We start from the raw sequence: 21079 nt of genomic DNA, 5'->3' as shown, positions 1-21079 counted from the left end.
CATCTCGCCCTGGTCTTGGGAACAAGGAAGCCGGGCAGGGCAGACAGCCCGCAATACGCCAGACTCCCGCCTATATCTGTCAGCATTACGAGTTGCCGTTATGCAACGGGAAACGCGCGGCACGTCGCTCGCAGTCTGATGAGCGGCCAAGCGTCTCCCCGCCAAGGGGCTCGCCGACGCTCCAAGATGACCGGATTTCAGCTGCATCCGCTTTGGGAGGCGAGCGTCGGTCCAAGGCGATGGCGGTGCGAACATAACGCATCGCCGGGGCGAAGACGCTCCCTCAATGTTGCCTTCACGGCTGACTGCCTCGGCAGGGAGGAATGGGCTACGCTGGCAAGGTCACAAGAGTTGAAGCCGCTGCAAGTAGTCGAGCCCCCCTCTGTTCCTGTGCTGTTAACTACCGATTACTGACTTTTCCAAGGGACCGGTATCGAAGCCGGCGATGTACCTACAACGACATGCCTAGCAGAGTAGACGTCTTATGGTCTACTTACTTTGGCGTTGGTGCCTTGATTCGCCGTGAGAATACGATTTTAAAGGTGTCCTCGTCATCAAGATTTGAGGATCTTAGCAAGATCAAGGAGACTCTCGCCCGGGACGGTAGGGACCTTGATACGAGGGCCACAGTCGAAAGCTTTTTTTTTTTTCTTTGGGGGAACGAAACGCACCAGTCAAATATATATATATATATATATACACACACACACATATATATATATATACCTAAGGTAGTTACATAATCTCAATATACTCAGCAGTTAGTAAGTCAGTGATAGCAGGTGCTGGACGGATACCTCCTAATGTCGTCCAAGGTGTTGCGTCATGCACCAACGCCAGTCCCCTCTACATCAAACACATCAGCCCAGGCACCTCAAATCTCGGCTGATGAAAGACGTCTGATCTCGCGCAGTTAAACGCTTCGGCCCTCGTACCTGAGACCTTGAGACCCTACCAGTTGCAGTACACACTACGATTCACAAACATGGACTGTACAAGACAGCATACACAGGAATGCACGCGTACCCAGCAGTCAACAGTAACAGATGCAAGCATACAGGCAGACGAACGTGTTCAGAGGACACCACAGGCGTCCGTAAACCGGTCCCCGTGACAGCGAGTACATCAATGTCGTTTTGTCCCCAGTCCCCAGATCACCCCCTTGACAGTGGTGATAGTTGTCATGCGTCGAAAGCGATCACTGCCAACTCCATCAACTTCCAGCGCACACGTCATGAATAAACATGAAGACGAAAAAGAAAGAAAGAAAGAAAGAAAACAATACACACACGTCAAAGTCCTCAATTAGCCAGAACACAGCCAACACACTTGGAGTTTTGCCTTGTTCTCAACAGCCTTTATGCCATCTTCTTCACGAGGGGCAGAACGAAGCGCAACAAACCCGTCCTTTGAGAAGACATAGAATCCCCCCCCCAGTACATTTTATCTTTACTCAAATTGCATCTTGCGACAATTGTATCAAAGGCCGTCATGACATTCAGCGCATGTCCACCTCTCGGCGCACAATATAAATCCAACATTGCCGTACATTGGAAAGCACGAACCCTTTCCGCCCCTCGAATCAATTACATTCTTCCACCTCTTCTCGTTGTTCATCCTGCCCAATCCAAAAAGTAATAATGAAGGGGAGTACAGCCCAGAAAATACGCAAGTTTTCACGCCACCACAAATCCGAGGATCGTCTCCAACGCAACAAGTTCCCCGAGCACAAGGAGAAAAGTCGTAGCACTAGGCTTCTACAGCGATGTCGAAGGCTCTTTCGGCACCTTCCAAAGGTTGGCAAAGGCCGAGGCGTCACGCAGGAGGCCGGTGATGAGGGTTCGCCGCCTGATGCGACAGACGCAGCAGCCGACGCAGAGGACCGCGGCGTTGCCCGACCTAGCCATGACATTTGTGTGCCGCACAAGAAGCACGAGGATGAAAGCCAGCAGCCTCTTACGGTCAGAAAGAATGCTGCAGCGCGCGAGACGCTCGTGGAATCAAAACCGACGATTCGTGCCGTCCGTGTCAGTACTGAACCAGCCGACAGCCTCATGCCAGTCGACGCTCTCGATCATCAGAGTGTCGTACCATCGGGCCCGTCTTCCACTCATGAAAAACGGTTGACACCCAGGGGAGAACGGAAGCCACCCCCCGTTAAATATGATTTCAAGGGAGCCGAGTCAAGTAAATGGGAGTTGTTCGGAACAAGAAGGTCATCCGTGGAATCGATGCGCTGCGAAAAGGCAGCTCGGGAAGAGGCGGAGTGGCAGGCAAAGAACATGTTTTGAGTCCGCCTGGTGCAGGTACGCAGACAGCGACGATTGAATGTGTTTGGACACGCCGTCACTTGAAAGGGTGGATTTGATTTTGGTTTCAAAGTTGACCATTGTGTTGATTTTCACCACATATCGAACTGCACTTTCACATTCTTCGTTCCCGCTCTGCCCGCCTCGTAGCCCGTTCCTCCGATTTCGATTTACAGCCTCTTCCTCCATATAATACACGTTGATTTTCTCAGTTCCGGACTGACAGCATCAGCTCGCCGAGACGTTGATCAACTAAAATCAAGTCGCTAAAAGAGGGTCGATATGAACAAGATTTCCGGCCGATTTGGGCGACTTGCGCGGTTCGGGTAGACAAGAAAGAGCCGTCACCATACCCGGGGTAGCGTTTTCAAAAATAAAAGAATATTTGGTAGACCTTGTTCTTGAGACATGTTGATACACAAAGAGTGACCGCTCAACAGCAATAACTTTTTGCAATGAGACTTCGGGTTTGGCACGTATAGTCTGTGGCAAGATGCTTGCGTATAGCAAAGTGTGCCTTGATATGTCCCAGAATGCAATGGTGATGGCGCGTGATCATGGTTTTTGGTTCGGTCAGACGCTGTTCGTCGCCCCATGACAGCTCGCCACTTCGTTGAATGACCGACCGCTGGGCAACACGCATTCCGAAACGTGCTACTCCATCTACTTGGCCTTCCCATTCTTGGAAGCGGTCTTGAACTTGGCGATTTCTTGCTGTATTCTTTTGTCGACGCGAGCCTGGAGCTCAGGGCGGTATCCAAGCTTAAAGAGGACTTCAAGCCAGACGAACAACGGAGCTAGGAAAAGGGCCTGAATCAGGTTGTCTAACAAGGCAGGTGCGCGGCCTTCAAACACGCCGTGTCCAAGGAATTGAACAATCCAGGCAACAAGATGGCAGCCGAGTGCAATCTGAAAAGTAGTAGCTGGGTTCTCCGCCCTTAGGTAATTGGAGTAAGCGGTGCCGGCCAAGCAAAATGTGGCCAAGACAAAACCAGCCACTGGCTCGAGTAGCAAGTAAAGCGCCGTATACATGAGAGCCGCAATTGTACCCAGATTAAGGTCGAGATACGGCACAGAGAGCCAGCTGGGGGTCTCAATGAGGGTGCCCGAGTACGTGGCCTAGAAAAGAATTAGGGCTGGGGCAAATATGGTTGACGCCAGATGCAATGATTCCGTGAACATACCATACAAAAGGCCGAGATTAGAAGGACCGGGACACATATGATGTGAATAACCTTGTTGACTGAATTATGGTGGTAGGCGCCATACTGTGTATATGCCAAAGGAAACAAAAATTAGTATTGTATCGCACCGAGTCCACTATGGCAGTCGAAGCTGAGTTTTGGCATTGGGATTGCTGGGCACGAGGGTTGGACATCAATGGACATCTGAGGTTCCATAGTTGGTGATGCTCACAAAGGTAAGGTGGTGTTCCAAGTCGAGCGACATGGTGGGCACGCGACACACCAGCCAAAAGAAAAACAAGAGCGAGCCGCGGGACGATGGCTGAACGAGCAGCTGAGACACAAACGCAGGTGATCCAAGCAGAGGAAGTCGAGCTGGAAAGGTTGGCGGAAGCGCCTCCTCAAGAGCCCGTCTGCGTAAGAGGATTAGAAGTGGATGGCAGATGAAAACGAAAAGAAAAGGGAGTGAATGAGTTGTTCAAGTGATGACATGGTAGGTTTGGTTCGTCCAGGTCAGTTCATGTGCCAGCTCTGCCTGTTGGGGTTCGGTTGGCCCTTGCCTTCGGTGGCCACTATGATGAGCCACGACAAAAGCACAGCGCCGCGAGTCGACTCCATCCGTCCGTTTACTCCGTGCTCCGTTATCCGTAGTGTGATACAACAGCGGCATTGGATTCATGTCCTCGGGGGCGTCGTGCTAGCAAAAGGGCTGCAGGTACAGAGAGCATGTGAGTGTCTACCGGTTCTCGGTTGTCCATCAACTGCCAAAGTCGCCGAAGCGCGCAGCCCCGGGTAAGGGGGCGTGGGTCTAGAGCATAATAGTCCGTAACCCAGGCACTTCTTTGTGCTGAGCAACAAGTGGCTTGCAAGCCTGGAGCCTGGAGCCACCAGTTGACCCCAAGGCCGCCTCAGTGAGTGCTCGACAGAATTCGCTGTCCCTGCGCGAACCCTACTGAACACAATTCGCTTCGCAAGCGGCTCTATCGCCGAGACCAGGGTTGACACTAGTCGACCGGCTGCAAATGATAGATATCTTTTGTGTTCGCATTCCTGCCCGAGTCGTATCTCCAACCAGTGACGGATGTTGCCTCGGCCGTCAGCTGCCAAGCGACATGGCAAACGGTGCATGACATTGCATCTAAAGCAATGCCTTTGAAGAACATTGCATGACCGGGACCGTTTGCCCGAGGAGACGCCAGTGAAGACTTTGCGGCGTACAGACACATAATGTCTCACCAAGCCCGCCTGAACTTGCAGGGTTGAGGGCGGACTCATGGTCGGCTTCCTCAACTGACCCAAACTGAGGACAGCTTAGAGTTTTTGGCCTGCTTGGGGTGCATACACACGCAGCGCCATCCTAGAATGCTCATGCTGAGATGTGTAATCGTCGAATAGGACAAGCATATGTACGTCGCCAAAATACTTCTTGCTAGAGTCATTGGGCCTTCGGCCATTCTCCAAGTAACAGTTCTGTGGTAATATTCCTTGGTACACCGAGCTTATGAGTGGCGTTGGGACGGCGGGTCAAGAATTTCCCTAAAAGTACTCCGCGGGTGCCTAGGTCCGCTGCCCAACATTCTTTGTCTGTATTCTCGTGTCAGCCAAACGTATCCATCGTCGTGACATGAGAAGTTCTTGTAAGGCAGGAAGGCCCAGTGCCGGGGTTCTTCCCCGCCAGTTGCATCACAGTAGACTGCGAGTCCTGAAGGAGACCAGCATCTTCAACGTTCGGATCCGTATCCGGGCTAGGTTGTCAGGTAGATAGATTCTTTTGGCAGGCAAATTTGAGGGAGTGTGTTCCCTAGCGTGCTGCCTCGGTCGTCACTGCTGGCCCACTGTCCTCTGCGGACTCTGGCGCTTTTCAGGTCGTCAGGCTCCGTGAAATGATCCTCAAACACGGGCAAATCCCACGTTAAATGGAACACTGATGATGATTTATAGAGGTTTAACCAATTACGTCCGCTGGATAAGAGGAAGTAAATACGAACGAGCCCTGCTTGTTGTTTGCTCCCGTCCATTCGTTATGAACCGGTAGCACCCCATTTAAGGCAAGCACGACCAGTCGAGTCGTGCACGGGCCACCTGCCTCTCACCTCTCGAGTCTCGACCACCAGTTGGAGTCGCATTTTCACTTCCTCAGCCTTGTCTCGTCAACCTCCCAGTTCTCCAACCACATCGCCAACTCCCACTTGGGAGCTAGCCGTCCACTTCTCGGGGTGTGGAGAGCTTCTTACGCAGACATTAATCCAGATCCCGGATCAGCCAGGCCCCTCGTCGCTCCGTCCTCAGCGGCAAATCCTCCTGTTCATCGCCAGCTGGAACAGTCGAGGCGAACCTCGTCCGCCGTGCTTGCGTCCTGCGAAGCGCCCGCCCATCCCGCCGATACATCTGTCGAATTAGTCATTACACTGAATTCTCGGTTACTGCTGCTTCTTGCTGCAGTAGACTAGAGCCCGCCATGTTCTTCCTGTACAATATGGAGCGCAGGGTGACGCTGCATCCGTCTTACTTTGGACGCAACATGCACGAACTTGTCACTAGCAAGCTGTTGAAGGATGTGGAGGGTACTTGCGCTGGAAGCTACTATATAATTTCTATCATGGACACGTTCGACATCTCCGAAGGGCGCATTCTTCCGGGCAACGGTCTAGCAGAATTCACGGTCGGTTATCGCGCCGTCGTCTGGCGGCCGTTCAAGGGCGAGACGGTATGATGGCGAGGCTGTTGCACGGCAAAAAGGGGGATGCTAACTGGACCAGGTTGATGCTGTAGTATACTCCATCAATCCTCAGGGTTTCTTCGCGCAGGCCGGTCCACTGCGGCTTTTCGTTTCAGCACACGTATGACAGACTACGCTGCCGGGGGCTCTTGAAAGAATAGTTGCAGCTAATCACAAAGAGTAGCTGATACCAAGTGATATCAAGTGGGATCCAAACGCGACACCGCCGCAGTTTACCAATAACGAGGATACTGTCATCGAACCTGGGACACACGTGCGCGTCAAAATTATCGGAACGAGAACAGAAGTTGGCGAGATGTGGGCCATTGGAAGCATCAAGGAGGATTACTTGGGGTATGGTGATGATCTGGTACCACGGAGACAATTGTGTCTGAATATATCGCTAATATGCTATCACAGATGTCTTCAGGACTGATGAGCTACGAATCTATGACCCGTCTACATATAAAGCGACAACTTTGGAGACAAATAAAAAAAACAGCAAAGCAATCTTGCGAGTCTCCTTGAGAGGATATAATGAAATTAGCCGCCTCCTGTGCGACACAGGCCTCAGAAGTTGTTTCTCTGGGTACGCGACGCGACTTCCATGTGGCCCGACATAATATGTCACAATTAGAATTTGATACGGCGCGAGCGCCAGGAAGGATTGATTGGGAAAGGCAAACTGCTTTGAATAGAGATCAAATGCAAAGTGGAGAGAAACAAACGGTTCCCACCGTGCGGTAAAGGCCAATTTACTACGCTCTGGTTCCTGCTCGTTTGACGGAGTTTGTATTCACGAAGTGGTTGACTTCTCAAGAGTAGAAGGCCAGGGTTTGCTCGACGTCAATTGACAGCGTCCCTAGGCATTTGCTAGGAGGCGAGGCATGGAATATCAAAACACTTGTGCAAATTGACGGCCATTGCCAATTCGAAGCCACAAACCTCCATCTCGGGGTAGACAAATGCCGAACTAGACATCGACTCACATCCTGCAGGCCCCCACGGACGACTCCTGCAATGTTTCCCCAGCACGTCACCCCCACTCCGGTCGATCCCCGCAAAAGCCATTTCATATTCCCAATGCAAAAGTAGTGACTTATTAGTTAGTATGTAGCCGCTTCAAGAAAAAGCCCAAATGCAGCCTGCGCTGGATCGAGCAGGTTAGTGCCAATTTGTGCGCCGATGCCGCAGATGTAGAGCCACGCGTCCCCGCAATAGCGCTTGGATACAAAGCCGTCCCTCGACCCATGCATTATGTTTCTTCACTCTTTGACGTGCACGCTCTATCGAGGATGTCCATTGGCTCGATTCTCAGGCGTAATATACTTTTGAGAAAAACTCCATTTCAAGTCGTGACATTGTTACAGAAGACGTACACCATGGAGGCATGCAATCGGCTCAAGACAGCATTTGCTCAGGGAAAGAAGTCCATGGGCATGTGGCAGATGATTCCGGGGGCGAACGTGTCAAGGTTGTTGGCGAGGTCGGGCGTAGATTGGGTCATGGTCGATTGTGAGCACGGTAACATTGACGGTAGGGAAACAACGTTTGAGGTGCCTGCTTACGCGGATGCCTGCTTACTGACGATACTCAGATGGGGCGATGCACGATGCGGTGCCGGCGATTGCGGCCTTGGGCGTGACGCCCCTTGTTCGACTGCCTGATATACAGTCGTGGATGGTCAAGCGTGGGTGTTCCTTTCGTGTCTCCCCGTCTACTTAAGTAGGGTACGTGACGGAGCGCGGCTGACCTTTACAGGCGCCTTGGATGCTGGTGCTCATGGTGTAAGTTGGCATGACGCAGGTTGGGGGCCGGGGCGCGGCCGGTACATTAACCATGTTAGATTCTTGTACCGCTGCTTCGTTCTGCAGATCAAGCGAGGGAGCTGGTCCAGGCGGCCAAGTTCCCGCCCTGGGGCAAGCGAGGATTCGGATCTCCCATTGCGCCGGGACGCTTCAATCCCGTGCCTTCATTCACCGAGTATCTGCAGCAGGCAAACGAAGCTCTCTTGACGATGGTCCAGATTGAGACTCAAGAGGCGTTGTACCAAGTCGATGAAATCGCGGCCGTCGAGGGCATCGACGTGCTCTTCATCGGACCCTTTGACCTCGGTATGATCAAGTGCCACCCCGTGCCTATCCCACCACAGATCACCTAGACACGTCGATTGGGGAGGCAAAAAAAGTATTTGACCAGGTCTGAAAGTATCTGGTCATGGCGCTCCATACGACAATGTGCTCGAGTATATCCATATATACTTATTAACAGGGCAAATATATTTAGAGGGCGCTAGGCTAACCAGCGGCACGTAGGCAACAACATCGGCCACCCCATCCTGGATGGAGTCATGGCGCCCGAGCTGGAAGAAGCCATTGCCAGAATCCTCGCCGCATGTCGCAAAGCCGGCAAGAAGTGCGGCATTTACGCCACGAGCGGCGAGCAGGCCAAGCTCTATAGCGACCAGGGCTTCGACATGATCAGCGTATCAGCCGATTACACTGCACTGGATCACATACTCAAGCAGCAATTCAGCGCGTCTCAGGGCGGTCCTCTCTCCGAGAAGAAGGGCTCATATTAGGGATTTCCGGCCGGAAAATGATTGAGTTGCGTGGCAGTGGCGATGACGGTGACGCCGAATCGAGCTAGTTGTTCTCGACTTGGTCCATTTTCGCTTCCACCTGTCCTGGGGTGAAGCGGTGCATCAACTTGACTGCCTTGCCGGCCGCGTGGACCTCTTCTTCGCCAGCGTTGACCTTGCTGATGTGTATCTAGTCTCCATGTCAGAAGGGAGTAGTGTCGGATAAGACGACGTGTTCTCACCACTGGAATATCAAAGTCGTAAAGCTCCCTCCAGGGGTTGGACTCGGGCAAAGCCAGATTCACCTCCTTGTATGCGAAGGGCCGCTTGTCCCAAACGTCAGATAACACGCCTTTTGCTTGCGCACAGAGGCCGCAGTTGTCGCGTGTGAAAAATGTGATTCTGCAGGCTTGCAAGAGGCGATTGGCGACAAACATTGCTATTTCTGGCTGATGCTTAGCCTTGCTCAGTAGTGTTGCTAATGGAGAGGTGTGAATGTACGACTTCGTTTAAACGCTGCATGACCGTTCCTTCCGTTCCTACCGCCAGGTAACGTTAACTAAGTAGTTACCTAGTAGGTAGGGCAGCGGGAGCTTTGCCGACCCCGCATCTAACTGGGAAGGCGGTGACTTTGCCGGAGGCGCCGTTGACTCGGTATTTCTAGAACATCCCACCCCGCCAAGAGGCCCTGCTTGATCAAGTTTCCAAGGCCGGCTTTTTCGTTGTCTTGATTCCATTGACAGCCGATGACCCTTCCCTGCTTTCTCATGAGGCTCAGTCCATAAGTTGGTAATAGAAAACATGGCCACGACGCAGAAATGTGTCCACCAAGGTTGTGGCAAGAACTTCACCGATGCTACAGAGAAGTGTGAATACCATCCCGGTCCACCGATCTTCCACGAAGGTCAAAAAGGCACGACAACTCTCCTCTTTGATGGAGCATTCTCTTTTCTCAGGTATCAATGAAGCTGCCACGCTAACAGCAGAATTAGGATGGAAATGCTGCAAGACCCGCGTCCTTACCTTTGACGAATTCATGTCCATACCACCATGCACAACGGGCACCCATTCCACCACCGACATACCTCCTCCCGTCGAAGAAAAGCCCAAAGAAGACGAGGCCTCGCTCGCCAGAAAAATCGACGTGCTCACAACGCCCACGCCGAGCCGCCTGCCCATCCAGCCGCCTCAATCGGTACCTACGCCTCCTCCGCCTGCTCCAGAAACAGACGATGACGATCCGAGCTTGGAAATCCCCGACGGAAGCACATGTCGCCGACGGACCTGTGGGAAGAGATACAAGAGAGGCAGTTCGCGAGAGGGCGAAACGTGCGTCCACCACCCCGGTGTGCCCATATTCCACGAGGGCAGCAAGGGGTATTCGTGCTGTAAGAGAAGAGTCTTGGAGTTTGACCAGTTCATGAAGATTGAAGGGTGCAAGACCAAGGATAGACATCTGTTCATTGGCAGTGGGAAGAGGGACAAGGACCATGGCCGGGACAAGGCGGACCCCACTGGGGAGGAGGTATTGAGCACAGTCAGGTATGTCTGCCGCGCAGTCCCCTGTCCATTATTAGTGCTGGGGAGTACTATCTTCTGACACGGCCTGAATCGCAAGGCACGACTTTTACCAAACTGCCACCTGCGTCATTGCCGCCTTTTTCCTCAAGAAAATCAAAAAGGAAAACGCCAAGGTTCAGTTTCAAGAAAAACAGCTTGCTCTCGAGTTGATGACGAGCGATTCCCCGCCGAAGCGATATACAGCAGACGTGCCCCTCTACGGACCGATTGACACAAGCAAGTCGTCGTTTAAGATCCTGGGGACGAAGCTGGAGGTCACTCTTGTAAAGGCAGATGGGTCTTCGTGGCCGGTGCTCAGGGGGGATGAGGCGTTGACGGGTGAAATATACCAAGTTGGACGGGCGGGCATGGCGCAGTAGATTTAGAGCATGCATGGGGGTGTTTCGATCTGGAGTTTTGGCGGTTGAAAATAGGTTGCCGAGGCGCGCTCGTCCGGAGGGGGGTTTGTGTACTACAAACGGCATCGTCATTCTTGTGCAGCAATTCATTATTACCATGCATCGAAGTGATAGATTTCCCGACCGTGGCACCCCGATTCTTTACACTTGGGGAAAACAAAAAAGGGTACTTTCGTAATCGGGCATACCCGGCACGATGAAGAACCACGTGCGCGATAACCCGAAGCATGTCATTAACCAGAGCCGACTAGTGTTGGCTACTTGGCTAGAGATAAGCTCTACGCTGCCCGGGCCACCTCGAATTCAGCTACGTAACGGAGCTTACGACTCAACGGCCATGTCCAATGACGGTGGCCTTTGAAAGATGACTAGGGAACCCTTATCGGAGCTGCTGAATAATTATTAATGACCATGGGCGGGAAGCAGCACATGTGTTTCCCTCCCTTCTCGGACGTCAAGGTTTCTTTTTCGGCCCCCCGAGTCCCTGCGGGCCATTTCCAAGTTCGCATCCTGCTCCAACCCCCAGCCTCGGCAACAAAGAAGCACGCCACGACGCTTTTGAGTCTTTTGTTCACCACGTACCGTGCTCCCTCGACAAACACAGCGAGCATGGCGGCCGAGGTGTCCCACGGCCGAGGGGGCGCCGGCAACATCAACACCGACAAGACGGAATACGTGGACGGGGAAGTCGTGCGTGCCGGGGTCGAGGGCAGCCACGACGACGGAGCGTACAGCACTGGACGAGGAGGGGCTGGGAATATCGGCGACGTTGGCTCCGCACCTGGCGCTCGCAGGGACAAGGACGTCGTTCCCGAGTCGGCGTACCGGGCGAGCCAGGACGGCCAGGACCACCACACCGGTCGTGGGGGCGCGGGAAACGAGCACGTCGCGAATGGGCACGGCAAGAAGGCGGCGCCGAGGACGGGGCAGAGCGACGCGGCGCCCGTGAGCTTGGCGGATCGGCTGAAGCAGAAGCTGTTTGCTGCGATGAGAAGATAGAGGCGGAGGTGGAGGCGGAGGGTGACTTTTGGGGCGGGTCTTTTTTCTTGCGCTCGTTTGCGTAACTTGAATTCACGGTGATATCCAGCTTCGTTTCCCGACTGTTGCGGCCATTTATCCATCTTCTTTCATGACCAAGTACGATATATGAGCCCGACGTGGGTTCTGTTGGGAGCAGTCGTGAGTCGTGAGTCGTGACGTCCTCGTACCGCCTGGCCTGAAGCGACAACAGTACCGTGGGTTCTGCCACTTATACTACGGTGCTCTGAGTTGCAATGGGCTGCCTAGTAGTTGACTTGGCCATCCTTCCAGAGATGAGGTGAGGTCCTGGATATTTGGATGCTCGGGGGGAGGCAGCGTCTCTTCCGAAAGATGGGGCCGTGACCCGACCAGTGCGTGCCATCGCAGATGCTATCCAAGCCAAGTCAGAGGGTCAGAATGTCGGCGGGGTGCTAAAGTGCGTCGTTGTATAACACATCATGATCTATATCCTATATCCTATATCTTTTACCTTGCTCTAGCACCCCAAGCTTGATAGCTCATCGGCGGCAGGAATGAAATTAGCATTCTGATTGACGAGCCAGTCTACATTGGCACCGGCCCTATTCAGCAACCTTGAAGCCAACCGCCGTTACATTGCAAAGCCGCTGGCGGTGTGTTTCCCCCAGCCACCGGGTCAGCAAGCTACGTCAACATGTCAGGTCGAGTGGATATAACTTAATATATCCCGAGTACGGAGGAGAGATCAACACACTCACTCGCCCCTGCAAACTTGGAACCTCAGAACCCGCCCACCGCCATCCGTGCTGAACCCCGCCCGGGAGACCTGGAGTAGTTTCCTCCGTGGTGGAAGTGCCTCCCTCCCCTCCCGAGACAAGCTGGCTGTGGCCGTACCCGAACATGATGTTGCGCAAAACCTCGCGGGGCCGTAACTTGAGACAACGTACATTTGACCCTTGTGCCTGTTGCTGCTACAATACGGAGTACGGAGCGTGGAAATGCCGTCCACAATCCCATGGTCCACGCCGCAGCGCACATGATGCGGGAATGCAGCCCATTACTGCCCGAGTGAGGGAGGGGGACTGGACCGGTTGATTTGGCCGGTTGAGTTTTCCCAGCCGTCGAACCATGAGACATGCCGATTCCTTTTTGAGATGCGAATGCGCATATCTTGGCGTGCGAGGCGAGGCGGATGAGGGATTCGGTCCAGCACTGCCGCGGTGGTGCACGGTGGGGGTTGGGGCTGCGCCGAATTCTCATCGTCGTCACACTTTGCTTTACACTTTGAACTCTGGCTCCTTCCGTCGGGAAGACATTCGTAGCCTCACGAGTCACCATCCACTTTGGGTCTTTGGCAGCAGCTTGTTGGATTCTCCCGACGCGCGTGTTGAGTGTTGTTCACTGTTGAGCCGTCTCAACCCAGTCCTGGCTCGGCTGTACCACTACTACTCATCAATCACGTGCTCCCAGGGAACAACAGCACGCACGGGGTACCAGCTGGTTCCCTCCCCTCCGGGATGCCTTCACGAGCCCATGCCGCCCGCCCACATCTCCGAGGCCGTCGACATTGGTCGGCAATTTCAATTCTCTCGAAAAAGTCCTTCCGCTCCTTTACGTCCGACTTCGAGGCCGATGACGAGCGGTCCTCGACCGACGGCAGTATGAGTCCGCGGAGCAGTGACAGCGATTGGCGCCCAATTGGGGCGCCTCGCTACTCGGGGCATGATGCGCGACCGACCAGCGGAAAGGAACTGCTTGGCTGGTACATGTATGGCTTTGCGGCCGAGGTGTATGTGGTGTGTGGAATCGGTAAGTCTGGTATCTGGTCTCTTGCTACGCAATGCAATGGTGTTGCTTGTTCAACATGCGGCCTCATATATCAGTGTGTGGTTCGGCCGTGGGCGGGTTATCTGCATGTGGCCGGGGACAGTGCCTGCAGTGACTGCAAATAGTAGCAATCTCTGTAATGCTGACTAGGCTCTCTCTACAGGCTCATTCATTCCCATTCTCCTGGAAACCTTGGCCCGTGAAAACGGTGTACTGGTTTCAGACCCTACGAAGCCGTGCGGATCGAGCGACAGCAAAGGCGGAGATGACGGGCAATGCGTCGTCTACGTGTTAGGTCTCGAAATCAACACTGCCAGTTTTGCAATGTACACCTTCTCGGTCAGCGTTCTATTGCAAGCGCTCCTGGTCGTGAGCATCAGTTGTGCGGCCGATCATGGACATTACAGAAAGAAACTCCTCTTGACCTTTGCTTGGCTCGGCGCCTTCTCCGTCATGTGCTACATCTTTATCAACAGGGAGAACTACATCCTCGGTGCTGTTCTCACCATCCTCTCCAATACGTCTTTTGGCGCGTCGTTTGTGCTTTTAAATTCATTTTTGCCACTACTGGTGCGGAATCATCCCGAGGTGCTGAATGCTTGCCGTGGAACGACGCCGGACTTGGCCGACTCTGCACTAGAGTCCAGAGCTCTCGATGAGTCAGTTGGCACGCTGGGGGACGATGCTACGGACGCAACGTCGCCGCTCTTGCCCGGCGAGAGCACTGCGTCGGGTCCGCGACTTCGAAGAGTACCAACCCACGAAGAACTTACTTCGACCGAACTTCAGCTCTCCTCGCGCATGTCCGCCAAGGGCATGGGCATCGGCTACATCGCCGCCCTTTTCCTCCAGTGCCTGTCCATTGGCATTCTACTCACCATGAAGAACTCTACGTGGTCTCAGAGGGTGGTCCTTTTCGTCATCGGGTCTTGGTGGGCGGTGTTTACCGTCCCGCCAGCTCTGTGGCTACGACCAAGACCTGGACCGCCACTGGTCGAGACGGGACGGAAAGGCGCATTTGGATGGACTCCTTACCTGACTTATGCGTGGAAGTCTCTTTTCCGCACCATCCAACAAGCAAGACGGTTAGCAGACATCATGCTGTTCCTTGCAGGATGGTTTTTACTTTCGGACGCCATTGCCACCACCTCTGGCACCGCCATTTTATTCGCCAAGACACAATTACACATGCGTCCCTGGGCGTTGGGCATGATCAACGTCATTACAACCATGGCTGGAATACTCGGCGCATTTGGGTGGCCCATGGTCTCACGAGGCTTGGGGCTGCAAGCCCATCAGACCATCTTGGTCTGCATCGCTCTCTTTGAACTGATACCACTCTATGGGCTCATGGGCTATCTCCCGTTTGTGAAGAATTGGGGTGTCCTCGGCCTCCAGCAGCCATGGGAGATGTATCCCTTGGCAGCGATATACGGCCTTGTCATGGGCGGCCTGAGCAGTTACTGCCGTTCGCTATACGGAGAATTGATTCCCCCAGGGTCCGAGGCGGCGTTCTACGCTCTCTACGCCATCACAGACAAGGGATCGAGCGTGTTTGGGCCGACCATAGTCGGCGCGATCATCGACCGGACGGGCAGCATTCGGCCTGCGTTCTGGTTTCTGGGGGCGTTGGTTGGTCTTCCAGCACCGTTGATATGGTTAATCAATGTCGAGAGAGGAAAGAAGGAGGGCGAGCGACTGGCGGCCAAGATAGAGGGCTCAGAAGTGTGCGTATCGCAAGGAGCACATCTGGTGGAGGACGAGGATGTTGGCTAGCTCATCACTTGGATGTTTGACACAGTGTGCGGAGTAAAAGCGGATGTTGTTCATGTTGGGATTTATCGATGTGTCTCGTAGGACCAACTGCATAGCGATGGCGTTGAGGGGACATGAAGCACATGACGACAGAAGCTTGTGAGGTCTTGTCAATACGGCATCGAGGCTGGCGAATGCTGTCTGGACGGCGGAATTTACGCCGCGAATCATCGCGGCTACGATATCTGACAGATAGATTGCAGATGGGGGCACGTTTGGTATAGAAAGGGCCAGGGAATGGATGAGAACAAGGCACATGACTAGTACTGCGTCCTGCCTTGGTTTCGGCCGCGCCGGCCTCGAGCTTCTTCCCAGCCATGACTGTGTTTGAAACATGCCAAGTACGTGATTTATTGGCAAACGGTCAACCAATGCCATCGACTGACGTCGTCTGGCGTTTCACCTGGTCTCTCGTCCGTCTTGGTTCCTGGCGAGAAATTGGTTGGTCGAGAGGCAGGCCCTTTTTTTTTTTTCCCTTTTCTTTTCTTTCTTCCTTTCCATGTGGCAACCCGTATCATGGTTCGACTCGAGGCCTAGATTGAAGCGCGGGGAATATTCTACGGCGAGTCGGTCAGACTAACGCCCACGCGGCTAGACTGGTCCCTGTTGGTCAGCTTGTCGCGAGGTGTTTCGGGGCTTTGTAGGGTGTCGGTGCCGGTGCTGCCTGTGCACATGTGGCGCCTGGATGGCCGTTCTGCCTAGCAGGGCTGGGCTCTGGTCCGGCTACTTTATTGCTCGAGTTGACTTTTAGGTTTTTAACATTTTGAAGATTGTCGTTAGCTGGCTTGGCTGCCACCCAGTCCGAGGATGCGGGTGCAAAGTGCCCAGGACTCAGTCCGGGGTCGCCCACGCCAAGCAGTGCCTGGTACCGTGTACTTGGTCGCTCCTGTGCAGCTCAGCTTGGCAACTGCGTGCGGCACCTCCTTCCCAAGTAGTTCTTCGGCGCTGCCTGTCTGCCCACTGCGCCTGCCTGCCCACCTGCCCGCCTGCCCGCCTGCCCGCCTGCCCGCCTGCCGCCCACTTGCCCTCCTCTCTTGGCGGACTGGCAGCATTTTTGCACGTCGTGTTCATTTGCCAGTCAGCTTCGAGGTCTCGCCCGCCTTTTATTATTCCGTACAGCTTGGCCCAACCGGCGTCGCGAATAACCTCCCTCCCACTCGTCCACCTCCACACCGGCGTTTTTTTTTTTTCCCACGCGCGGCTCTTTGATCAACTCGGGCGCGCAGACGCCGCGCTTGGTCTCCTTCTGCTTCCCGTCTCTTTTGTTGCCTCATCCCCTCCAGCCACCGCCCATCATGAGCTCCAAATCTCGAAGGCGCTCCCGTGCCGTCACGGACGAGAACCGCGCCGATTGTCCCTTTACCATCACCATGGTCACTGCTCCCAGCGCCGAGGATCGCGACCACATAGCCAAGAAGAGGAAGCGCGACGCCCACGAAGACGGCCCGGCTCCCAACAACCACAAAAGGGAGCTGGTCCAGATGTCACCCTTTGAGCCCCGGGGCAAGTTCAGGTCCAACCAGTCCATGAATCTCGCCTACACCGTCGAGCCACGGAAGCGCTGGCAGGACATGACACGATATAATAGCTTCGTCTGTGAGTCAAGACCCCGCGACGCCACCTGCACTCGTTGCTCCCGTTTTCCCGCCGGCGCCGCCCTGCGCAAAGGCAAGCCGCTTGTTTGCTTACCAGCTTTGCCTCTTGTCCACTAGTGAATGGCTACAAGTACTGCAACGACGATTTCATCTACGTCGCAAACGAGGCCACCATTGAGCGCCAAAAATCGACGGGCAAAAACGCGGACGCGGGAAACTTGCTGCAGTCAAACGACTACTGGGTTGCCCGGATTCTCGAGGTCCGGGCCGCTGATGAACATCACGTATACGCGCGCATCTACTGGATGTACTCTCCCGACGAGCTGCCGCCCGGAACCCAGGACGGCAAGAAGACCATCAGCGGCCGCCAGCCTTATCACGGCCAGAACGAACTGATCGCGTCGAATCACAGTAAGGCGCGGCTCGTTCTCGCACGCCCTCGAAATGCATTCTGTGCTGACGTGGCTCAACAGTGGACGTCATCAACGTTGTCAGTGTGGCGATGAAGGCCACGGTTCATCAGTGGATCGAGTCGGATGACGAGGAGGTGCAGGATGCGCTGTACTGGCGGCAGGCGTTCAATTGCCGGACGTCGCAGGTATCTGTATGCACGGCATTCCTTTTCGGCCTCGCACGAAGTCATGGTTTGATGCTGACCCTTCCCGAAACAGTCGGTCGATTTGACTTGCAAATGCCAGACCCCGGCGAACCCAGACAAGACCTTGATCGGCTGCACCAACGCAGATTGCGGCCAATGGCTTCACTACGAGTGCCTGCTACACGACAGTCTACTGCGCATCTACGAGCGTCTGGGGACCGACAAGCCGCACATTTCCGACAAGGCGGAAAAAAAACTGGTCAAGACGGAGAGGGAGATGGACGAGGACGTACGTGGTCCGCTGACGCCGACGGAGAGCAAGATGGAGCGCACGCCGCCGGCCATCGACGTCAAGGGACCGAGCGAGAACGGAAATCATGCAGCTGGCGGCCGAACCAGCGAGAGCACGCCAAAGGGCCCGACACAAACGCCCACCCCCGGGCCGCCCAACTCGGTCGGCCCCAGGAGCGCAAAGTCGGCGTCTGCGAAGAAGGGGCGGGGAAAGAAGGCAATCCAGGACAAGCCATACGAGGGGCTGTTTGAGGCGAGCTTAAAGATGAACGACGGGCCAATGGTTTGGGTAATAAGTGATCTGAGAGCCAACGCTGGAGGCGGGGACCGAACGTGGACGGAGCGTGCACAGTGTCTGGTTTGCCGCAGGATGATTGACTGATGAGTCTTGGCCTTTTGTTTGTCTATCTTTATTTTCTCTCGAAAAGGGGAAAAAAAAGGGACAAGGGGAGAACCCACCGCCTCTTCCCGTCGGGGTCACCGTGGCACACAAGCAGAACCGAACCGAGCGGCATGGTACGCAGCAATGCCACCCGGGCATCTGGCCCGCTTCAATCCCGTACGACAGTCTCTGCCATGGCTGCCGACCCTCATTCTGCGGCAGTACATATTGCATTTTTGCCGGGTCGGGCTACGGGTACATTTTGGGCAACAAAGCAGACAGTGTGAGGGGTGTGAGCATGAAGGCAGCCAACACCGAGGAGGATTGTCACGGGCAGGAGGGTGAGATTGCGCGCGCGCATCTTGGGTTCTTTCCATTTGTCCGGCCTTTTTTTTTTCTTTCGTTCCTTCTTGTCTTTGAGGAGACGTATCGGATATGACTGATTTGCGAGCCTTGGGGGGCGTTGGCTGCTTGATGCTGGATGCATACAGGGGCAGGCAGGCATGGCGTTGGGTCAGTGTTTTCCTTCGGGGTTTTGGCTGTTTTGCTGTATTTTGTTATGGTTGCTTTTTTTTTTCCCCTCTCAAACAACCATTTACGGCGAGGAGTATTGCTTGCTTGGATTCTAGAGCTGTGTGCCTGGAGTCGATTTTTGGATGACTGGACGGATGTACGTGTCTGAGAGTAGTTCCGAGTCGAAATAGAACCGTCTGCGCTGCTATTAATAGATGCGGAGGGGTCGAGCCTCGAGGCCAGCCACATGCTTTGCTTGTTCTGTCGCGACGGTGCCAGCAGAGCAACGTCTTCTGTCTCCTCGGGCACGGAGCGGGTGGACAGAGACTTGTCCGCCGGCCGTGTCCTACGCCGCGGGACTTCTGGCACCGCAGGCAAGGCGAGGGCAGCACGGTGATGGAGTCATGTCCAAGTCGATCAGTTTTGTTCTGTCGGCGAGTCGGTCGGTCGGTCGGTCGGTCGGTCGGTCGGTCGATGCGACAAAGCTCGGGTGGGGCGCTCCCCCCCCCGCGCCCCAGGTCAAAGTCCAAGGGCCAAGGGCCGAGGGCCGAGGGCGAGCTTCTCGCAACCTGCATCATTCGTCACGGCCCGTCTTGACCATGGCTGAGATGGACCCCTTCGACTCGGCGCTGTGCGTATCCATCCCCTCTCCCGCGGCCTGCTGGCACGACGCCGTTGACCGTTTCACTGACGACCGCCCCTCCAGCGACCTCCTGCGGCGCCTCGACCCCAAACACACGGCCTCGCACCTCGGCGCCATCATCTCCCTGGCGCCCGAGCTGACGGAGGACCTGCTCTCGTCGGTGGACCAGCCGCTCGCGGTGCGGCGCTGCAGGCAGTCCGGCCGCGAGTACCTCCTGTGCGACTACAACCGCGACGGCGACAGCCACCGCTCCCCGTGGTCGAACCAGTTCGACCCGCCGCTCGACGAGGCCGGCGCGGGGGGCGTCGGGGCCGACGGCAACGACGGCGCCGGCGAGGGCGCCATCCCCAGCGAGCGCGTGAGGAAGATGGAGGTCAAGGCCAACGAGGCCTTTGACGTCTACCGAGACCTGTACTACGAGGGCGGCGTGAGCAGTGTGTACCTCTGGAATCTGGACGACGGGTTTGCCGGCGTCGTCTTGTTGAAGAAGTGTGAGTCTTTGGCGTGGCTTCCTGGCTTCCCCTTGCTTCCTTCTGCTCTCCTTGTTTCGTACCCTTTTTAGTTGCACACGTACACGTACACCACGTGCTACGGAACCCTCGAGCGACGCCTCGTTGCTGACCGCTTGCCGCCTGCCGCCTGCCTGGTAGCCGCCACTCCGGGCGGCACGACCCAAGGGGTATGGGACTCGATCCACGTCTTCGAGGCGATTGAGCGGGGGCGCACGACGCACTACAAGGTCACGTCTACGGTGATTCTGTCCCTGGCGACGGCCGACAGCACCCTCGGCGACATGGACCTCAGCGGCAACATGACGCGCCAGGTGGAGCACGACCTGCCCGTCGACGGCGACGACAGTCACATTGCCAACGTGGGCCGGCTCGTCGAGGACATGGAGCTCAAGATGCGCAACCTGCTGCAGGAGGTGTACTTTGGCAAGGCAAAGGATGTGGTCGGCGACCTGCGGAGCGTGGGGAGCCTGAGCGACGGGGCTCGAGATCGCGAGGCGCAGAGGGAGCTCATTGGGAGCATGCGGCGGTGATGACGGATGGGTGGGCGCCTTTTTCTTTTGAAGCAGCAGAGCTGTCGGCGGCTCTGGGAGGCGCGGCTGTTGAAGAAACAGTGACCAGGCACGCGCCTCGATGAGACACGGGGAGTGCCCAGCATGGAATGCAGCATGTAGAGCTTGGTAATGAAATATACGACGAATCATTGGTTCGCGGGTCATGGTGATGATTCTTGGGCTGTTGTTACCGAGCGCCCCCCGGCTCTTCGAGGGCCATGTCGATGCTGTTTGAATGTCGTCATGGTGGTCACGTGTAGCCAGGTTTCCTCTCTCTCTCTCTTTTTTTCTTCTTCTTTTTTTTGCCCCTTCCGAAACCGACTGGAATACAAATTGCTCAGCTCAGTGTCCGTGGTTGAGCATCTAAAAATACTCAAGACTTGAAAATCAGATCCGTTTCGTTTCTCCACGTCGTGGGCCAGGTCCTCCTTCCAGGGTTTGAGGAGATGAGACGTAACTACTAGTACCAGCAGAACGGCGACTAGCAGCAAGTCCCGTCTCGCAAGACGACCGGCTCGGTTGGTTTGTTCCGTACCAATAACCGCGGCCAGCAGCAGAGCCGAGGGACTTGGTTCGGAGTT

The 21079-nt window shown here is 55.1% G+C and overlaps 10 protein-coding genes across 10 annotated transcripts; 8 read left to right on the top strand and 2 right to left on the bottom strand.

The window, feature by feature from the left end:
• Nucleotides 1-1640: 1640 nt before the first annotated feature.
• MAM_08290 (uncharacterized protein) lies at nucleotides 1641-2291 on the top strand (the record flags this gene model as incomplete). Its single annotated transcript, XM_040827088.1, has 1 exon — nucleotides 1641-2291. One exon carries the CDS (start codon nucleotides 1641-1643, stop codon nucleotides 2289-2291), a length of 651 nt encoding a protein of 216 aa, XP_040674934.1.
• A 681-nt stretch (nucleotides 2292-2972) lies between these two features.
• On the bottom strand, nucleotides 2973-3758 carry MAM_08289 (DUF962 domain-containing protein; the record flags this gene model as incomplete). The annotated part of the gene is made up of 3 exons (XM_040827087.1): nucleotides 2973-3428; nucleotides 3494-3577; nucleotides 3726-3758. The coding sequence occupies 3 exons, from the start codon at nucleotides 3756-3758 to the stop codon at nucleotides 2973-2975; spliced, it is 573 nt and encodes a 190-aa protein (XP_040674933.1).
• Nucleotides 3759-5951: 2193 nt separating this feature from the next.
• On the top strand, nucleotides 5952-6648 carry MAM_08288 (Nucleic acid-binding, OB-fold protein; the record flags this gene model as incomplete). Its single annotated transcript, XM_040827086.1, has 4 exons — nucleotides 5952-6200; nucleotides 6253-6333; nucleotides 6397-6566; nucleotides 6633-6648. The coding sequence occupies 4 exons, from the start codon at nucleotides 5952-5954 to the stop codon at nucleotides 6646-6648; spliced, it is 516 nt and encodes a 171-aa protein (XP_040674932.1).
• A 946-nt stretch (nucleotides 6649-7594) lies between these two features.
• MAM_08287 (Pyruvate/Phosphoenolpyruvate kinase) lies at nucleotides 7595-8793 on the top strand (the record flags this gene model as incomplete). The annotated part of the gene is made up of 5 exons (XM_040827085.1): nucleotides 7595-7748; nucleotides 7810-7902; nucleotides 7974-7999; nucleotides 8059-8326; nucleotides 8528-8793. The coding sequence occupies 5 exons, from the start codon at nucleotides 7595-7597 to the stop codon at nucleotides 8791-8793; spliced, it is 807 nt and encodes a 268-aa protein (XP_040674931.1).
• A 64-nt stretch (nucleotides 8794-8857) lies between these two features.
• Nucleotides 8858-9230, bottom strand: MAM_08286 (glutaredoxin domain-containing protein; the record flags this gene model as incomplete). The annotated part of the gene is made up of 2 exons (XM_040827084.1): nucleotides 8858-8983; nucleotides 9036-9230. 2 exons carry the CDS (start codon nucleotides 9228-9230, stop codon nucleotides 8858-8860), a joined length of 321 nt encoding a protein of 106 aa, XP_040674930.1.
• Nucleotides 9231-9594: 364 nt separating this feature from the next.
• MAM_08285 (CORD and CS domain containing protein) lies at nucleotides 9595-10733 on the top strand (the record flags this gene model as incomplete). The annotated part of the gene is made up of 3 exons (XM_040827083.1): nucleotides 9595-9697; nucleotides 9786-10335; nucleotides 10412-10733. 3 exons carry the CDS (start codon nucleotides 9595-9597, stop codon nucleotides 10731-10733), a joined length of 975 nt encoding a protein of 324 aa, XP_040674929.1.
• A 450-nt stretch (nucleotides 10734-11183) lies between these two features.
• MAM_08284 (uncharacterized protein) lies at nucleotides 11184-11771 on the top strand (the record flags this gene model as incomplete). Its single annotated transcript, XM_040827082.1, has 1 exon — nucleotides 11184-11771. The coding sequence occupies one exon, from the start codon at nucleotides 11184-11186 to the stop codon at nucleotides 11769-11771; it is 588 nt and encodes a 195-aa protein (XP_040674928.1).
• A 1517-nt stretch (nucleotides 11772-13288) lies between these two features.
• Nucleotides 13289-15374, top strand: MAM_08283 (Autophagy-related protein 22; the record flags this gene model as incomplete). The annotated part of the gene is made up of 2 exons (XM_040827081.1): nucleotides 13289-13580; nucleotides 13762-15374. The coding sequence occupies 2 exons, from the start codon at nucleotides 13289-13291 to the stop codon at nucleotides 15372-15374; spliced, it is 1905 nt and encodes a 634-aa protein (XP_040674927.1).
• A 1334-nt stretch (nucleotides 15375-16708) lies between these two features.
• MAM_08282 (ebs-bah-phd domain-containing protein) lies at nucleotides 16709-18279 on the top strand (the record flags this gene model as incomplete). The annotated part of the gene is made up of 4 exons (XM_040827080.1): nucleotides 16709-17009; nucleotides 17126-17419; nucleotides 17482-17612; nucleotides 17680-18279. 4 exons carry the CDS (start codon nucleotides 16709-16711, stop codon nucleotides 18277-18279), a joined length of 1326 nt encoding a protein of 441 aa, XP_040674926.1.
• Nucleotides 18280-19196: 917 nt separating this feature from the next.
• On the top strand, nucleotides 19197-20477 carry MAM_08281 (F-actin capping protein beta subunit; the record flags this gene model as incomplete). Its single annotated transcript, XM_040827079.1, has 2 exons — nucleotides 19197-19926; nucleotides 20086-20477. 2 exons carry the CDS (start codon nucleotides 19197-19199, stop codon nucleotides 20475-20477), a joined length of 1122 nt encoding a protein of 373 aa, XP_040674925.1.
• Between the last annotated feature and the right edge of the window lie 602 nt (nucleotides 20478-21079).

Source organism: Metarhizium album (genome assembly GCF_000804445.1).
Source record: "Metarhizium album ARSEF 1941 chromosome Unknown scaffold_49, whole genome shotgun sequence".
Lineage (NCBI taxonomy): Eukaryota > Fungi > Ascomycota > Sordariomycetes > Hypocreales > Clavicipitaceae > Metarhizium > Metarhizium album.
This window is presented reverse-complemented; position numbering and strand designations above follow the sequence as displayed.